Source organism: Bidens hawaiensis, unplaced genomic scaffold (assembly GCF_021521415.1).
Source record: "Bidens hawaiensis isolate Kalapana, Puna unplaced genomic scaffold, B.hawaiensis_p1.1 tig00044303_1, whole genome shotgun sequence".
Lineage (NCBI taxonomy): Eukaryota > Viridiplantae > Streptophyta > Magnoliopsida > Asterales > Asteraceae > Bidens > Bidens hawaiensis.
Window position 1 is genome coordinate 20,078 of NW_027497881.1, and position 15,845 is coordinate 35,922.

At 36.5% G+C, this 15,845-nt stretch overlaps 1 protein-coding gene across 1 annotated transcript; it reads right to left on the bottom strand.

The window, feature by feature from the left end:
- Nucleotides 1–3,001: 3,001 nt before the first annotated feature.
- On the bottom strand, nucleotides 3,002–14,481 carry LOC143594926 (DNA polymerase zeta catalytic subunit-like). Its single transcript, XM_077074108.1, has 21 exons — nucleotides 14,300–14,481; nucleotides 14,134–14,232; nucleotides 13,950–14,062; nucleotides 13,833–13,875; nucleotides 13,693–13,761; nucleotides 13,389–13,541; nucleotides 13,008–13,164; nucleotides 12,834–12,925; nucleotides 11,753–12,746; nucleotides 11,461–11,685; nucleotides 11,331–11,384; nucleotides 11,009–11,262; nucleotides 10,775–10,917; nucleotides 10,010–10,601; nucleotides 9,781–9,927; nucleotides 7,807–8,082; nucleotides 7,621–7,728; nucleotides 6,467–6,672; nucleotides 5,335–5,638; nucleotides 4,070–4,687; nucleotides 3,002–3,180 (listed from the first exon to the last, which is right to left on the bottom strand). The coding sequence occupies exons 1-21, from the start codon at nucleotides 14,468–14,470 to the stop codon at nucleotides 3,007–3,009; spliced, it is 4,992 nt and encodes a 1,663-aa protein (XP_076930223.1). The 5' UTR covers nucleotides 14,471–14,481; the 3' UTR covers nucleotides 3,002–3,006.
- Nucleotides 14,482–15,845: the final 1,364 nt, after the last annotated feature.

Genomic DNA, 15,845 nt, shown 5'->3' on the forward strand with positions numbered 1-15,845 from the left:
TTAGAGCTATATTCTCTTAAGTCTCTTTTGGTATGGTGGGAATCTGGCTGAAGTTCTGACTTGGAGTGGTTTTACCAGAGTCATTAGAGGACTGACTAGAATTGGTAAGAAAACGTTGGAGCTGGTTTGGGCGAATTGGATGATGATGTTTGACCTAGAGTAGATGAGAACATCTGGAAGTTTCCCTGAGGTAGTTGTTGAGTAGGCTTGAACAGTGAAAAACCATCTAGAGACATAAGAGCACTGTTAGAAGCAACATTGTATCCAACAGCACTATAAGAACTAGCATGATTTATTGCCCGTTGTTTATCATCCATATCACAAGCTTTAATAGTGGCTATCATTTCAGTCATACTCATTCTGTTTAGATCCTTAGTCTTTTTGATAACCGCAACATTCATGTCCCAACTTTTCGGCAGGGAGTTCACCAACTTATTGTTAGTTTCTGAGGTTTGCAGATAAATCCCTGCAGTTCGCATTTCAGTCACAAGAGATATGAACCTTTGAAGTTGAGATTCCAATGTCTCTCCCAAAACATGATTAAACATATTAAACTTTTGTCGCAGCAGATCTTGGCGACTTCTCTTCATATCTTCATTTCCCTCATAAACTTTTATCAGTGCAGCCCACAACTCTTTAGTAGATTGAAGTTCTCTAAACTGAAGGGCAATCTCAGGTGAGAGTGCCATGGTTAGAGCGGAGAGAGCTTTCTCATCTTCTTTAACTTTAGCAAAGTCATCATCATCGTATTGAGCAACTGGTTTCACAAGAACCTCATCAGAACCAACCCTTTGATAGGTGATCCTTTGAGGTCCCCTTACAATACTTTTCCAAATTTTTGAATCTTTCATCTTGGCGTAGTGTTCAAAACGAAATTTCCATTCACTAAACCCTCATGAGATAATAACCGAGGTATATGAGTGGCAGTTCCCGTGATGGAGTCAAGTTCCTGATGAAGTGACGAGTTGATTGAGTTACTAGTATTTGTTAACTGGGCCATTTCAACTAAGTCCAATTAAAACAATTGTAAGTCCAGTAGAGTAATCCAAGTCCAAGAAGAACAAGCCCAAAACAATAGACTGGGCTGAGAACACGTTGAGACAGGTTGACCGAGAACACAGTTTTTGACCAAACGATGACCGAAAACTCTGAGCGTTGACCGAGAACCCAGATTATGATCAAGCGTTGACCGAGAAAGCTGAGGTTGACCAATCCTTGACCGAAAACTCAAATTTGACCCAGATATTTACCGAGAACTCAATTTTCACCAATCTTTGACCGAAAACCACTAGATTTGACCCACACTATGACCAAGAACTGTTATAAGCCGAGAATAGAACTTGGCCGAGAACTAGAAGGCCGAGAATGCTATTTTAGGCAGAAAATATTGAATATCTGTCGAGAATCTCCCAAGATAGATTTGATCAGATAAATTTGGTAGCAATCTAATCCCGTTTTTTATGGGATTCAAATTATTTCCAATAATGACAAATCTATTACCAAAACAACAACAATCTCTTTCTCCGATCAGTGCCTGACCGGAAAGACTTAAATACCACCAGATAAACTTATTCTCGAATCTTTGATATCACAATAACAAGCCTGAATAAGGTCTAAGGCTCTGATACCAATTGTAAGTCCCGAATCTGGATCATTACAATTATGATATCAATATAACAAGTATAGGTGCGGAATACCGATACTTGGTGATTCAAGAACACGAATGAACACAAGTAATTAACACAGGATTGCTTCAAAACACACATATATTAAGAATACGTCGGGTGCTTAAGAACTTACAATACTTGATCACAATACCTTGGAATGAACAACCTTAACCCTATACATGATATCATCTATATATATGGTCACCAACAACCTGGCCGGCCCAAACAAACAAAAGCCCACCGAGAACACAAAGGTGATCTCGACTCACATCATAGCCCGCATCCCAAGCCCAAAACAAATAAAACTAAATACAAACTAAGCTCAAACCACATAAACCAGGCCCAACAATTTGAACATGATTTTAAGGTCGGTCTAGTCTGTATTTGTCATTTTATGGACAATTACATTCATAAGAAATGAAACAAATCATTTTGTTATATTTTAATTTTTGGTTTTATGTTGCTTGATTATACAATTTTTAATTGTAAAATATAAAGTCAATTAAAATTTGTCATACACAGAATATTAATATTAATGATAACAAATTTATCATGATTAATTAATTTCAAATTCTAAGGATTCAAAGATGATATCATTAAAGTTCAGGTAATATGGTTTTCGGATAATCATGCTTTTTTTTTAATAAACAAGAGCAGATGTTCTTAAATTTTATCATATTAATTGATTAAAAACTATGATATTTTTTTATTAGTTTCATGAATATATTATCATTTATATAGAGTTAGCTATGTACTTAGAGAACTTTTTTGGTCGCACAAACAACTATACATGGTTATATCAAGAGTTATAACCTTATTAAGTGTTACAAGCAGACATGAATTAAAGATTTTGATTTTTGATAAACAGTGTTTACATACTAATACAATAAAAAAATGTAGTGTAAAATGAAGTTTTTACTTGTTTGTAACATACTTGTGTGATCTTAGATTCTTAGTTATGCAATTTCTTTAACTTAAATGTAAATTATAATTGTATTAACAAATATATAATCAATTTGTCGACTAATTTCACTTAGTGGTTAAAGTTAAAATTTTTCATCAATTACATGTGTAATACACGGGCCTCAAACTAGTTGATAAATATACAATACAAAGGAGTGTTTGTTTGAAAAACACTATAATGTTGAAAACCATAAAAACCATATAATACATTTATACATATACCTATTTCTTTGAATGTGATACATAGATAACCTTTTCTTTCATCTCCCACTACCAGTTATCACTAAGTATGTACCATGTACAAGCATGTTATGTGCCAATACAACACACTATATAATATAATATAATATAATATAATATAATATAATATAATAAACTAAAACCACTCTGCCATACACTTGGGATACAAACCCAATTCCGTGGCAAAGTTTGAGAGAGACCGTAACTCTTTCTGTACCTTTTGCCTTTCGTAGAAGACGGAACACGCAAGCGATGTGCATTTAATGCCACTTTCTACAATCCAATCTGCGCCTCCACAATGCCGACATATCTGGAAAACACGACCACTCATCAAACATGTTCAGATAACCGACTAACATCTGGATTATTGTGATTGTTTATTACCAGGCGTCAAATCAGACCCATCCCATTTACTTCCAATAAATGGGTTGATTCTGCTTATGTTTTCTCTCTAACAGGTAAAATCAAAATAATTAGCTAAAAGGATATATGTAAGTGTATGTTTAATGCATATAACCATTTTATTCAAACAATTAGATTATTATCAAATTGCAATCATATTTGACCCACTAATTACTTACAAAATGTTACAAAAAGTGTTTAGAGCCAACCTACCATGACTCGTATGAAAACGATACATGCTTTGACTTGAACCCATTCCAAACCTAACTTGCCAAACCCTTTGTCTTTCAGGCCAACCCACCCCGACCCATGCAATAATAGCATGTTTTGACCCAAGCCCGTTTCAATCCATTACCAAACTTGCTAAACACGCTCATTTTCCCGCTTGTGAACTTTTTAGAGACCGACTTGCTAAAAGCTCGAATCGAGCCGAGCTTAAATGGGCTCAAGTCTAAATATAAGCTCGTTTAATAAAAGACGTTGAGCTTCATATACCAAGTTCTATTAAGATTGCGAAACTAAACAAGCATAATATTTATATAATTATAATAACTTGTATTTAACATAATAAATACATATTATATAGTAAAAACGAGCCGAGCCCGAGACGGGCTTGAGCTTGAAAAATGCCGGGCGTACTGAGCTCAAGATCTGGATATAGAGCTCAAAACCAGCTAATCTTGAGCTTTATTAAGCTAAATAAGCCGAGCTCCAGCTTTGTTAGGCTATACAAGCTCGACTCATTTACAACCCTAGTTAAAAGAACACGTAAACAGCTTTAAACATATAATACTTACAGCAGCAAGGTGTTGAATCTCCTTTTCCATCTTAGATGTCCTTGTGGTCACAGCAACCGCAACAGCACCTTCATTTCTTTCACACTTACCACACAAAGGTGTAGCAGACGCCTGCACCTTCTCCCCACACATAATACAGTGTTTAGACAGATAATAATAATCAATCCTGGTCCGGTTAGAATTTGAGCCAAAAGCCTGGTTTTTCCCAAATGATTCTCTAACAGGCCGAGGCATGTCCAAAAACCACTGCCTTATGTCAACTCCAACAAGCCCGAACACCCTCTGCAATGCTGGAATTATCTGTTTGTTAATGTAATACATGTCGTTCAACCTGTAAGGTGAATCGATTGCCAACAGTTCCGTAGGATTGACCACCATGTCAACTAGACGTGCACCGGGTTCGGCATGAATCACCACATATGGTATTCGTTCTGCGTACCGTGGTTCGGCCCGCGGGTCAGTTTTTATGGCTTTGGTAGCTACTATCGCTGATGGAGGTAAGGAGGAAACACGTGAACTGTATGTACCTAACCGGACTTCCTTTGCGAAAATAAAATCTTGGATTGAAACTCGGCCAGATAATATGCGGGACCATTGACGTACCAAGTATGATTTCACCTGCAGCAAATAAATATAGGTTTTACTTTTAGCTTTTGTAAATCTTACCTTAAAAAGAGGGGTGTTTTGACCCATCTTGTTATGATTGGTTGTTTGAGTTTATGTTACATCTCTGATAGGTCAAAAGTAGTCCAAAGTGCATTTTCAACCATGCATCACAAGTTGAAAAATATTTAATAACTTTAACCGAAATAAACGATTGACAACAAACAATTAAACAAACATGGTTTTCTAGTTTGTGTTTGTTTGTTTACCATATGAGCGTGTTCGCATTTGTTCATTTTCATTTGTTAATAGTATATACAAACGTTTCACCAACGAAACATAACTGAACATAGATGAACAAACATAACCTAGCGAACACCAGTAAGTAAATGTGTACATCAATCTGTTGTCAAAATGTACTGGGTGATATTTTATTTCATAAATTTAGACTAAATTGTAATGCGTGATATTTTACTTCTATAAAATAGACTAAACTGTAATGGGCCTAAAAAACTAGATGAACATATAAATGAATGTAAAGAATGAACATGAACCTCACTTGAGGTCATAAGCTCAAAGCCTCATGAGAGCATAATATCCATTCAGCTAATAATTAAAGATAGATATATAATGAAATAAAATAATAAAATGTGGAAGTTTACCTTATTAATATCCTGATTTTCAAAATAGTTTCTTAAGGACCTCTCCATCGTCTTGGAAACAGCTGGACATGTATCTCTGCGTACGGTCTCAATACCTTTAGCATCAAAGACAGGTTTAAGTTGGTCCGGTTTCTCATAACTGTAACCAACATATCTCTTCTTTGTAAGAAGAAAACAGGATTGATACACCTTCTCCATTTTCAGTACAACCGGACTTGGGTTCATCTTGGTTACAGCCAATGCTATTTCATTCCCAATTTGAAATGCTTCACTCACAGATCGTCCCGGCACGAGTACAAACATGCTGCAACACAAGGTACAAGCAATCAGCATGGTTTAAAAAGGCTTTCCGAGGCGCGCCTTGAGGCTTACGCCTCGGTGGAAAAACGCATAAGAGGCTTAGCCTCATTAGGGTTTACTGAACCTAAGCCTCGACCTTTGTGAGGCGGTCTGAGGCGAGGCATTGAGGCTTAGCCTCATTAAGGTTTACTGAAACCTAAGCCTCAAGCTTTGCGAGGCGGTGAGGCTTCGAGGCGAGGCGTTGAGGCTTAGCCTCATTAGAGTTTAGTTGTGAAATGCTGAAATATGCCAAAAAAAAATTATTTTCTGGACTTTTTTTTTACCCATTTAGTGCTTAGTGGACTTAATTAGTGGGCCAGCCCAACATTTACTGTTAGTGGACTTAAAAAACATCATCGTTTAACTGTATAATGGTTAGGGTTTAATTGGTGTCCCTCCTTTCACAACAAGAAGCAACAACACAGACACAACAGAAAACTACTTTATGATGTTTGTTTTTTGTTGAACAATTTTATGATGTTTGTTTTGTATTAAATTAGTGGCTGAACTATTTTATGATGTTTGTTTTATTACTAAATAAGGTTTAATAAAATTCATAATGTTTATTTTATGTTAAAGTGTGATTTTTATAGATTATATATATATTTTTACTATTTTTTAATAATGTTTCGAGGCTTACGCCTCGGTCCGCCTTGAGGCTTACGCCTCGAGAGTCTGACGGAAAACGCCTCGAGGCTCGTTTCCGCCTTTTTAAACCTTGGCAATCAGCATAGACTAATTTACATTATGGCATGGACACATGGTTGGTTATAAATGGATTAGATAAACGTACCTGTCAGTATCACCGTATATAACTTTAGCCTTCCACTTATTATGTGTGTTTACAAGTGAAATAGCGTTTTCAAGTGTTCTGCGACCACACTGAACGATACTGTCTGCAAGTTCAGCACAAGGCATGCGACCACTAAAACCAGCAGCTGTATACCCGTACGTCACATTTGCTATTAGCTTCAATGCTAGCTGTCTTGCATTATAAATCTGAAACAAAGAATATTGCATGCGTGTTGACTGTTGACTGACCAGATAATTTAATATGTGTTCAACAACTTCTACTAGAGCCTAACCTCAATAAATCCCATCTAAAAGCAGAGGTTCACAATAAAACGAGTAATGCTTCCGAAACCGTTTTGCAACCCAACCTGGAAGTAGTGTTTAACCAGTCTAGTAGAAGCTGGTTAAGAACCGACCCAAACCGTAGGGTTAAAACTGGGTTGTAACCCTATACATTGAAACTGGTTCCAACCCGGTCAAACATGATCCTTTGACTTTTTCAACCCGGTTCTAACAAAACCGTTTTATCTTTTGTTGACCTAGGCTTGTAAACAAACCGAAGGAATACAAACAGAGCATGTTCATGTTCGTTTGTTTAACTTTAACCAGACAAACAATCGAACACGAACATTAAGTGAACGAAGTTTTCTTCTTTGTGTTCAATTGTTAAGAAATGAACTTGTTCGTGTTCGTTTACGCTTGTTCATTAACAGCGTATACAAACAGTTCACGAACGTAAACGAATGAACATAGATGAACGAACATAACTGAGCTAAAACCAATTAAAGGTAAATGTGAACAACAATGTGTTAGGACCTAAACAGTTACTAAAACCAGACTAAATTGTAATGGACATAAGCAATTTAAATGAATATATTAATGAACGAACTTAAACACACGTAAAGTAACAGAAACAAATGAATTCAAACGAAAGACCATAAACGAAATCAGATCAAGGAATGTTCACAAACATAAATGAACGAAATGTGTTCATGTCCCTTCGTTTAACTAGATGAACAAAAACTTTTGTTCATGTTCGGTCGTTTTCTAAATTAGCAAACATAAACAAACCGATTTGGGCCCAAAACCTGGTTTGTGCACATCTATCTAGGAGTACCAAAAGAAGGTTGACTATGGTGAGTTGTGACATCATACCCGATAAAGTACTTTATCTGAAGAAGACAACTTCTTCATTGCCTGCTTAACCATAATCCGGGTCGACAATATTTCATCAAGCAATCTAGGTAGTACACCTTTCCGAACCTGAATAATAGAATAATAAACTCATAAAGCATTATAACGCAATTAACTCATTCAACTGAAGATTAAAGGAATCGTTACCTTTGAAGGCGCATACATTACACCATTTGGAGTAAGTAGAACTTCATGTTTCAATCTTCTTAGAATATTGGGGTCGGGTGTATATGATGTAACACCAAGTGTATTTGGCTTTGAAGGTGAAACCTTTCCGAGACATGTACAGAAGCAGAGATTGTAGGCAATAACCATTGATGGATATAAAGACTGGAAATCTAAAACAATAACAGGATCTGCATAGAACCCAGATTCTGGCTCCATAACAAGTGGCAAGCATTCCATTGCTGGTTGAAAAGCAACCTAGTTCACAAACAATTACCTCAGTAACCGCCAAAAACAGATGACAAAAACCGAAGTAAATGCAGATTAGAGGCGTGCATGGGCAGGCTTTCTGCTCAAACTGAACCAAAACCAAAAATTTGGTAACTGAGTTTTTGAAAACCGTTCGGTTTCGTTTTTCGTTTTCACAATGTGTTCGGTTCAGTTTAAGTTCTACCATTTGGGCTTGAAATTATTGGGCCGAAAAAGAAGACCCCAAAATAATGAACTTGGGTCAAAAATTTTGGGCCTATTTTTTTGTTCATTAATGATTCATTAATTATTATACATCTGGACCATAGTTACATAAATCGCTCACAGACCCACGATTTTCGAATTGGTACGTTGTGTACCCAATCGCAATTCGCCGGCGTTCCGGTCGCCGGAGAATTCGCAAACCAATTATCCGGAACGGTTCGATCCATAAAACCCTAATTCGCGAACCAATTGACGCTGGTCCGTCGCTCTAATTGATTATTAATTCGCGACTATACTCAATTGAAATCGCTATAGGGACAGTGGATTTATTTGGTAGTGAATTGGGTTCCAGATTTGGCTCCCATGACAAAGGGGGTGTTTGGCCTAACTTTTATTTTCTAGCTTATGCTTATATTTTAAAGTAGCTTATAGTTTATTTTCTATTATTTGATAAGCTCTTTTTTAAGTGTTTGGATTAGCTTATATTCTACAAGTTAATTATACGTCTTAATAAGTTGTTAAATCCACCATTATTTGATTTGTTACCGTAATAAGTTGCTTCAATATTATTAACCCACCATCATTTGAGGGCAAATGAGTAACTTACCCCTTTAAACAAATAACCTTCTTCAAATAATCTAAAAAACCATCTTCAAGTAAGCTTCTTCAAATTAGCTTATATAAGCTTATAAACATAAGCTAAAAAAGCTAAACCAAACACTAAATTAAGCTTATTTTGTAAAAAAAACTAAAAAAGCTATAAGCTTTGCTAAAAAAGCTAGGCCAAACACCCCCCCAAAACCCTAAAACGATAGTGAAGCGCCGCTGCTTTTTTGCAGTTTTTTTTTTCATAAAACTTCATTTTTCACCCTCAAGTTTGTAATTTTATCAAATATAACCCTATACTTTACTACTCAAATATACTTTATTTTACAATATAGTATAGCTATTTCATAAAATTACATTTGAATATCTGTGTATATATATAAATAATAAAGTGAAAATTACATTTTTAAATAACTAACTTTAATTTTTTGAAAGATATAGAACTTATATATTAATTTTTTTAATTCCCTCGAACCGCACTTCTTGGTACATCGTACCGGTTCGTACCGATATGAACCTACCCCCCTCCGTACCGAATTTGTCTAGCCTAGCGAACCACGTACCCGTACCGGAGCGCACCACGATTTATGTGACTATGATCTGGACCCAAAAAACTTTATCTATACTATTTATTAATTTTCTTAAAAGTTACTTAAAACCGGGTTTCGGTTCAATTTGGTTCGATTTGCGGTTGATAGCAAAACCAAACCGAAATACCGGTCTTTTAAATACATAAAATCAAACCGGCAGTTTTTTATTGGGTTAGGTTACACATGTTATTCCGGTTACGATTCAGTTATTTAATTTGGTGCACACCCCAAATACAGACCACGTTTTGATGCTGATACATTATACAGATGTCAGTTGAACAAAAACCTGTTGGCTTCCAGGAGAAATTGCAAGATAATTTTGCGTGTGCGCCAATCTCAGTAACATAGATTCAACACGGTACTGAGAACCTCGTGATAGAACAGAAAAGAAATCAATACCAAACACACGGGCAAGCTCCGATGTCCTGTTTATCTGCATTAACAAGTTGTACTGCATATGAATATACAATACAAATCAATCACATTCAAACACATAATGAAATTATAATCAATACCATATCGAGTTGGTTCATCACTTGAAAGTTCAATTTTCCCCTTTCTAGAATATACTCTATACATCTATATCTTGCTTTCCCCGGACCACTAGCAAACCACTTTGTCAATGTTCTGAAATTAATAAATGGAATTTTTCGTCTTAAAACAGCTTCCGCAACCCCTTCAGCTGTATAGATATTAAGCTTAACTTCACTGCGAACCAATCGCCAAACGTTAAGAACGATTCTACCCCCAACGTGGACCCCACTTGCATGAGTCCGGCCCCACTCATCGTCAATGATTGCCTCATTCAGCATATCAGTTTGAGAATCAACTGGTTCAAGAAGCACATCACCCGTTGTTACTTTATCTGGAATATCTGAAACTCCTGGATTCAAAATTGGTTGCGATGGTGTTCGGGATATTTTGTTTAGTAATCCAATTCCAAGAAATGCAGCCCGCTCAGCTAAGAAACCTAGTGAACCGCCTTGAATATCCCAGCCCATTAGTATATCTGGATCATGATTGCTGATGATTTTCATGAACTCGTCGAATAGTTGCTTTTCTTGGTGGCAAACTATAAACGTGCAATCACTTATACCGTCTATATTTCTGTGCAGCAAAATTCCATGTTAGATATAGAAAAGTCTTGTAACTAACTATAAACAAGGACAAAGAATTGTTTCTATCAGCCTTTTTGAATATTGTTACTAGTATAAAATCTGGAATGAGCATCAATTTTCTTCTAAGAAAAGTAAAATCTACAAGCAATGAAAATGGTGCACCTTCTAACAGACGTCATCTCACTGTGCAATATGACATAACTACTGGTTGCTGACTCATCATCTTCCGCAATAACAACTACTATGAAACTGATGGCGTCGAATCGTGGGTCGGGTCTCAAGTCTCCCCTAGATTCTGCTTGTACCTGTCAATAACAGTAGAATTAGTCCCCATATCCATCAATTCCTTGATGCAAACAACGAGCATATGTTCAGTATTCAACATATTAACAGAACCTCAATGCTAAGCATAGTCAGCTGTTGTCCTGCACCAATGCTTGCAGGATCCTTAAAGCCTGCCTGACTCAAAGGAGTCAGCTTTTTGCCTTCAGGACCTGATAACTGAGAAACATCTTGTGGAACTGAAGCCAATCCAGGAGAGCATGTTTTTGGCCTCATAACATGGTTTTCCTTCCCTAGTTTTTTTGCATGATCCAAATTAGTTTTAATGTCAGACATTGAGCTTGAGTACACAAGAGGCTCAAGAGATCCTGCAAAACTAAACAATTACTATGTATATGTACTATTTTGTCACTTCAAAACAAAAAAAAGATTTTACCCTTTGGTGACAAAGATTCTTCCTTTAACGCAATTACATTTTCTCTCAAGACATCTAACATCAAAAAGTCAATATAAGAACAGTTGCGAATCAATCATAAAATTTCATCTAAAATTGGTTGCAGCAGTACCAGTCTCATTGTTAAAAAGCCACTTATTAACCTCGTCTGTTGATGGAGGTAAAATTGCAGGAGTCAACATGTAGAAACAGGAACCATCATCATGGTAGTGTGTGGAAGTATCCATGGATTGTTCTTGATTAGACATGGAGTCGTCTGGTTTAGACTTGGTGTCTTTGACTTCTTGACTTTTCCCATCAACTAGAGAAGCACACTCATCCATGTCTTTATCCTTAACTGCATAGTACAGAGAAAATTAGGTATCACTTGCATCAAACAGCATAAATGATAAAGAGGTATCTACCTTGACATATTTCTTCAGCCTTATTCCCATCTGAACCAGGGGCAAGTGTGGGTGAGGATCCAACTGCAGTGGGTCCATCTGTCAAGTTGGTACTGATAGGACTAACATTTTGGTGATCACCCATTTGTGCAGGGGACAATATGAAACTTTCCTTAGATTGCTTGTCTGGTGTAACCTTTACATCATGATGAATTTCAACTTTTGGAGACTCGCCTCGATGATTACGTTTTCTCCTCATCAGATCCCGAACAGAGCATCCAACAATTGTACTTCCTGCACCACTTACTGTACCGATATGGTTTTCACTAACATTTGCGTTTTCAGTTGAACATAAAGGCAAAGATCCCCACAATGGGCGTTTTCCTTTGTTCTTTTGTATCTTAGGTGTTTTCCTAGTATGATGAATAGGTTTTGTAGTATACACTTGAGGTATCTCTTCCTTTGATGATGACTCAAGAGAATAATAATTACAATCAAGAGCCATGGCCGAGGCTTCACTTTTAGTTTTACATTCTACATCAGGTGAATCTTGGACAGAATCAAGGATGTCTTGACATTCTTGTTGTGATGCCCTTATAAATTCCATGTCAGCTTTTTCTAGTACCTCGCTAATCGTTGTTGCAGGCATTAACGGACTTAAAATGGTTTCTCGTTTAAGTTCATCATCAGAGTTTATATCTTCTACAGCTTGAGAAGATGCTAGCCAATTTAGAAGACTCAAAGCTTCAGAATCTTCTGCACTATAGTGACCTTGTGATAATATTTGACCAGTATTGACCACATTTCTTCCATCACTTGAAGATCTTACAGATTGTGAAAACATTTGACCAGTATTAACTGGAGCACAAGGTAAAGAATCTCCTGCATTACACAATTCCAATAGCTTGTTTTCAAACTCGACTTGATTTGACAAAGCACTCAAAACAGTATGTGGGCTAGGTTTTTCAGGATCAGATGATATGCTTTCCATATGGATTCCAGTCCTCTTAAATTCCTGTTAACAATGAATAACAAGGTGAAAAGTAGTAACTTGTGGTATTTATAAAGAGCACATTAATAAGATTGGACGAGAGTATGAGACCTCCCAAATTGGTATGAGTGATTGAACCATTCTAACATCAGAAAGGGTTTGTGACAGGGATGAGTACAATTTACATTGCTGGTTAAGAATATCTGTCAATGTTCAAATTAATGTTATCAGTCATGAACATGTTAAAGGAAGATAAAACTGAAAAGAATTCAAAACATAACTAACCGTCAATAGCAGCATCTCCCTCAAGTTCACAAACGCTTTGACGTTTCGCAATGTTATCATCCGGATCTTGACTCGGAAGGTGCCACATCCAAGTTTCGGGAATGGTGGATGAAAGCCAGATTGGTGGCTCTAGAGAAACATCACCACTTGACTCTGCCTGACCAATTCCCACATAGCATATTAAGTAAAAAAATACTATATATTCATGCCACGAAGTTAATGTTTATCTAATTACTGAGTGAAAATTGATGCAATTACTTGTGAACAGGTCGATCTTGTTTTCTAATGATACTTTTTGTAATCATAATACTAACACATTAATTATTTACAAAAATATGATAAAAAAGAGTTGAATAAACAAGTGTTTGTAACGACAATAACCTTAGATTTGGTAGACATAAAGGACATATCCATCTGCTGTTTATGCTGCCCATCATAAGTTGACTTCTTCTTGGTAAAAGCATGTGGTACTGGATAGCGAAACTTCATCTTTGATACATGTAAGTGCCCCATTCCTTGCAAATTATAATCAACCTAAAACATTGTGGGTCATGGAAGCAGTACAGACATTAGGAAAAGAACTGATATAATAAGAAAATAACCAGACATTAGTTGATATTATATATAAGTGCATAAGAAAAGCAACAGACATTGTAAACTAAAGAATATTAGCATGCGTGTTTACCAAGAACTGGAGAAGAAATGGAATATGTGATTCATGGGGCTGCAAACTCTTGTCAAGAACTGAACCATCCTACAAATGGGATGCCACTTATTTATTAGCACTGAAAGTTGTCTTTGAGAATTCTTAACACAAATGTTTACCAAAAGAAGTTTTGATGCCCGTGAAACATCCTGCGGGTGGTATCTTTGATCTGTGTCAAGAAGCATAACTCAATGTAGTATGAATGGTTGGGAATAGGCTTATAAAAAAAAGGATACAGATAAATCTTTGCATAGAGTTGGTCAGATGTATGATAACCATAAAAACTTTTTGCACGGACAAGAGTGCAGCTATGCACATGCTGGCGTTTTGAAGCAGCAGTGCCTTTAAGCTGCAATAATAGTAAATAATGTAGAGTTGAGCAGTCAGTAAATATAATCATTTGAAGATGAAAGTAGGTACCTTGAGTGCCTTCTCAAGAGCATGACAGATGAGTTGCACACAAGCATCATCATCATCAGCTGGTATATCGGAGCAAGGAACATAGAGATATGGCAAAGCCTGCATATGATAATAAGGTAATATAAGATAATATAAGATATTATTATATATCCGATTCGATTCGTACACGATGAACATGCAAACACGTCTTCTGAGCAGCTGGTGTGGAGCCGTATACTCTAATCACAGGAACCTCATTCACCTTCCCACCTTGGAAGCTGCTGTAGCACAAATCAAGGCCTGGGATCGGTGGAGACATGTAGTAATCAATTGATACCATTCGGACGCTGAATATCATCTTCTTCTTATTATTATTATTACAATCACAATCAGCACATCTTCTCAATTTACATAAACACCAAACTAATTATCATAAAAGTTAGGGTTCTTTCTGGAATTTGATCGGGTTTGTTGGGTTTTAACAGGCTTCGAGTTTTGCCCGGGTAGATAGGGAACCGGTTTAGCGGGTTGGGGCTAGGTCCAGTTTGAGGGAGAAACCCAAATCCTGTTCTGTACCCGCAGGTCAGGTGTGATCGGGTCCGCTTTTGGGTTTAACTGAACCAGTTTTCAGTCAAAGCAATTAAAACCAATAGAAACTCAAAACTGGAGTAACCGGTTAGGGCCGATTTCAAACCAGTTTTACTTTAATTGAGTTCAAACCCGTTTGCAAGTTTGAATTCAAAAAAAATGTCAACTTGTTATGTGTTGACTATTAAGCAGCATTGAATTTTATAGTTGTATATTTATTGTTTAAGCCGGTTTTCATACGTGTAAATGTGTATTAAATGTTCTTGTTTAAACTTTTAGTTCTCCAATTTCTAACCTTCAAGCTACAAATTCACGATGGACAAAAATGATGATATAGTTATGATAATTGAAATCACCCGAGCCCCGATGGTTTGGGAGCACTACAATTTGTGTTTGATGTCGGAGAACATCGAATAAGCATGTTGGAAGTACTGCAACGCGTTCCTCAAAGTTGTCTTCGATTCCACTTTGAGAAACCATACAGAGAGGAGTTGTCCGACGAAAAGAGCTAAAAAGGAATCCTCCGGATCTAGACTGAGAACCCGCGAAACCCGTTGCAAGTCAAATAAATTCGACTTTGTCGGTGTGGTTTGGATTTAAATGAATTGCCAAAGCCGAAACATTAATTAAGTTGCACGCTTTAATATTTTCATCCGTATCACTGTGTTAATATTAAACAAAAAGATAACACTGCAAATTAAAAAGATGTTTATGTTCATTTTATTAAGGTGTATTGGTTTTTATTCATTCCAATTATCATTTTTTGGTAGTTGCCGACGGATTGGCTGATAACAATCCCACATTTTATCATATTGTTCTCAATGGTCTGAAACTAACATAATGCTAACGCCGTTAGTTGCAGGTTGTCAGAAAAGCAACGTTAGTTGCATAATTACCAGAAATGTGAGTTTTCCGGCCAAAATCGTTTTTCCAGCGACCTGCAACTAATGGCGTTAGCGTTCTGTTAGTTGTGAACCGTTGGGAACAAATATAATAAAAGGTGAGATCGTTATCAACCAATTAATTAGTTTGAACCGGCAACGACCAAAAGATGATACTTTAAATTAATAAAAACCAATACACCTTTTATAAACATAACCAATAAATATGATAACAACATAATAACATTCCATTCTACTTTTTTT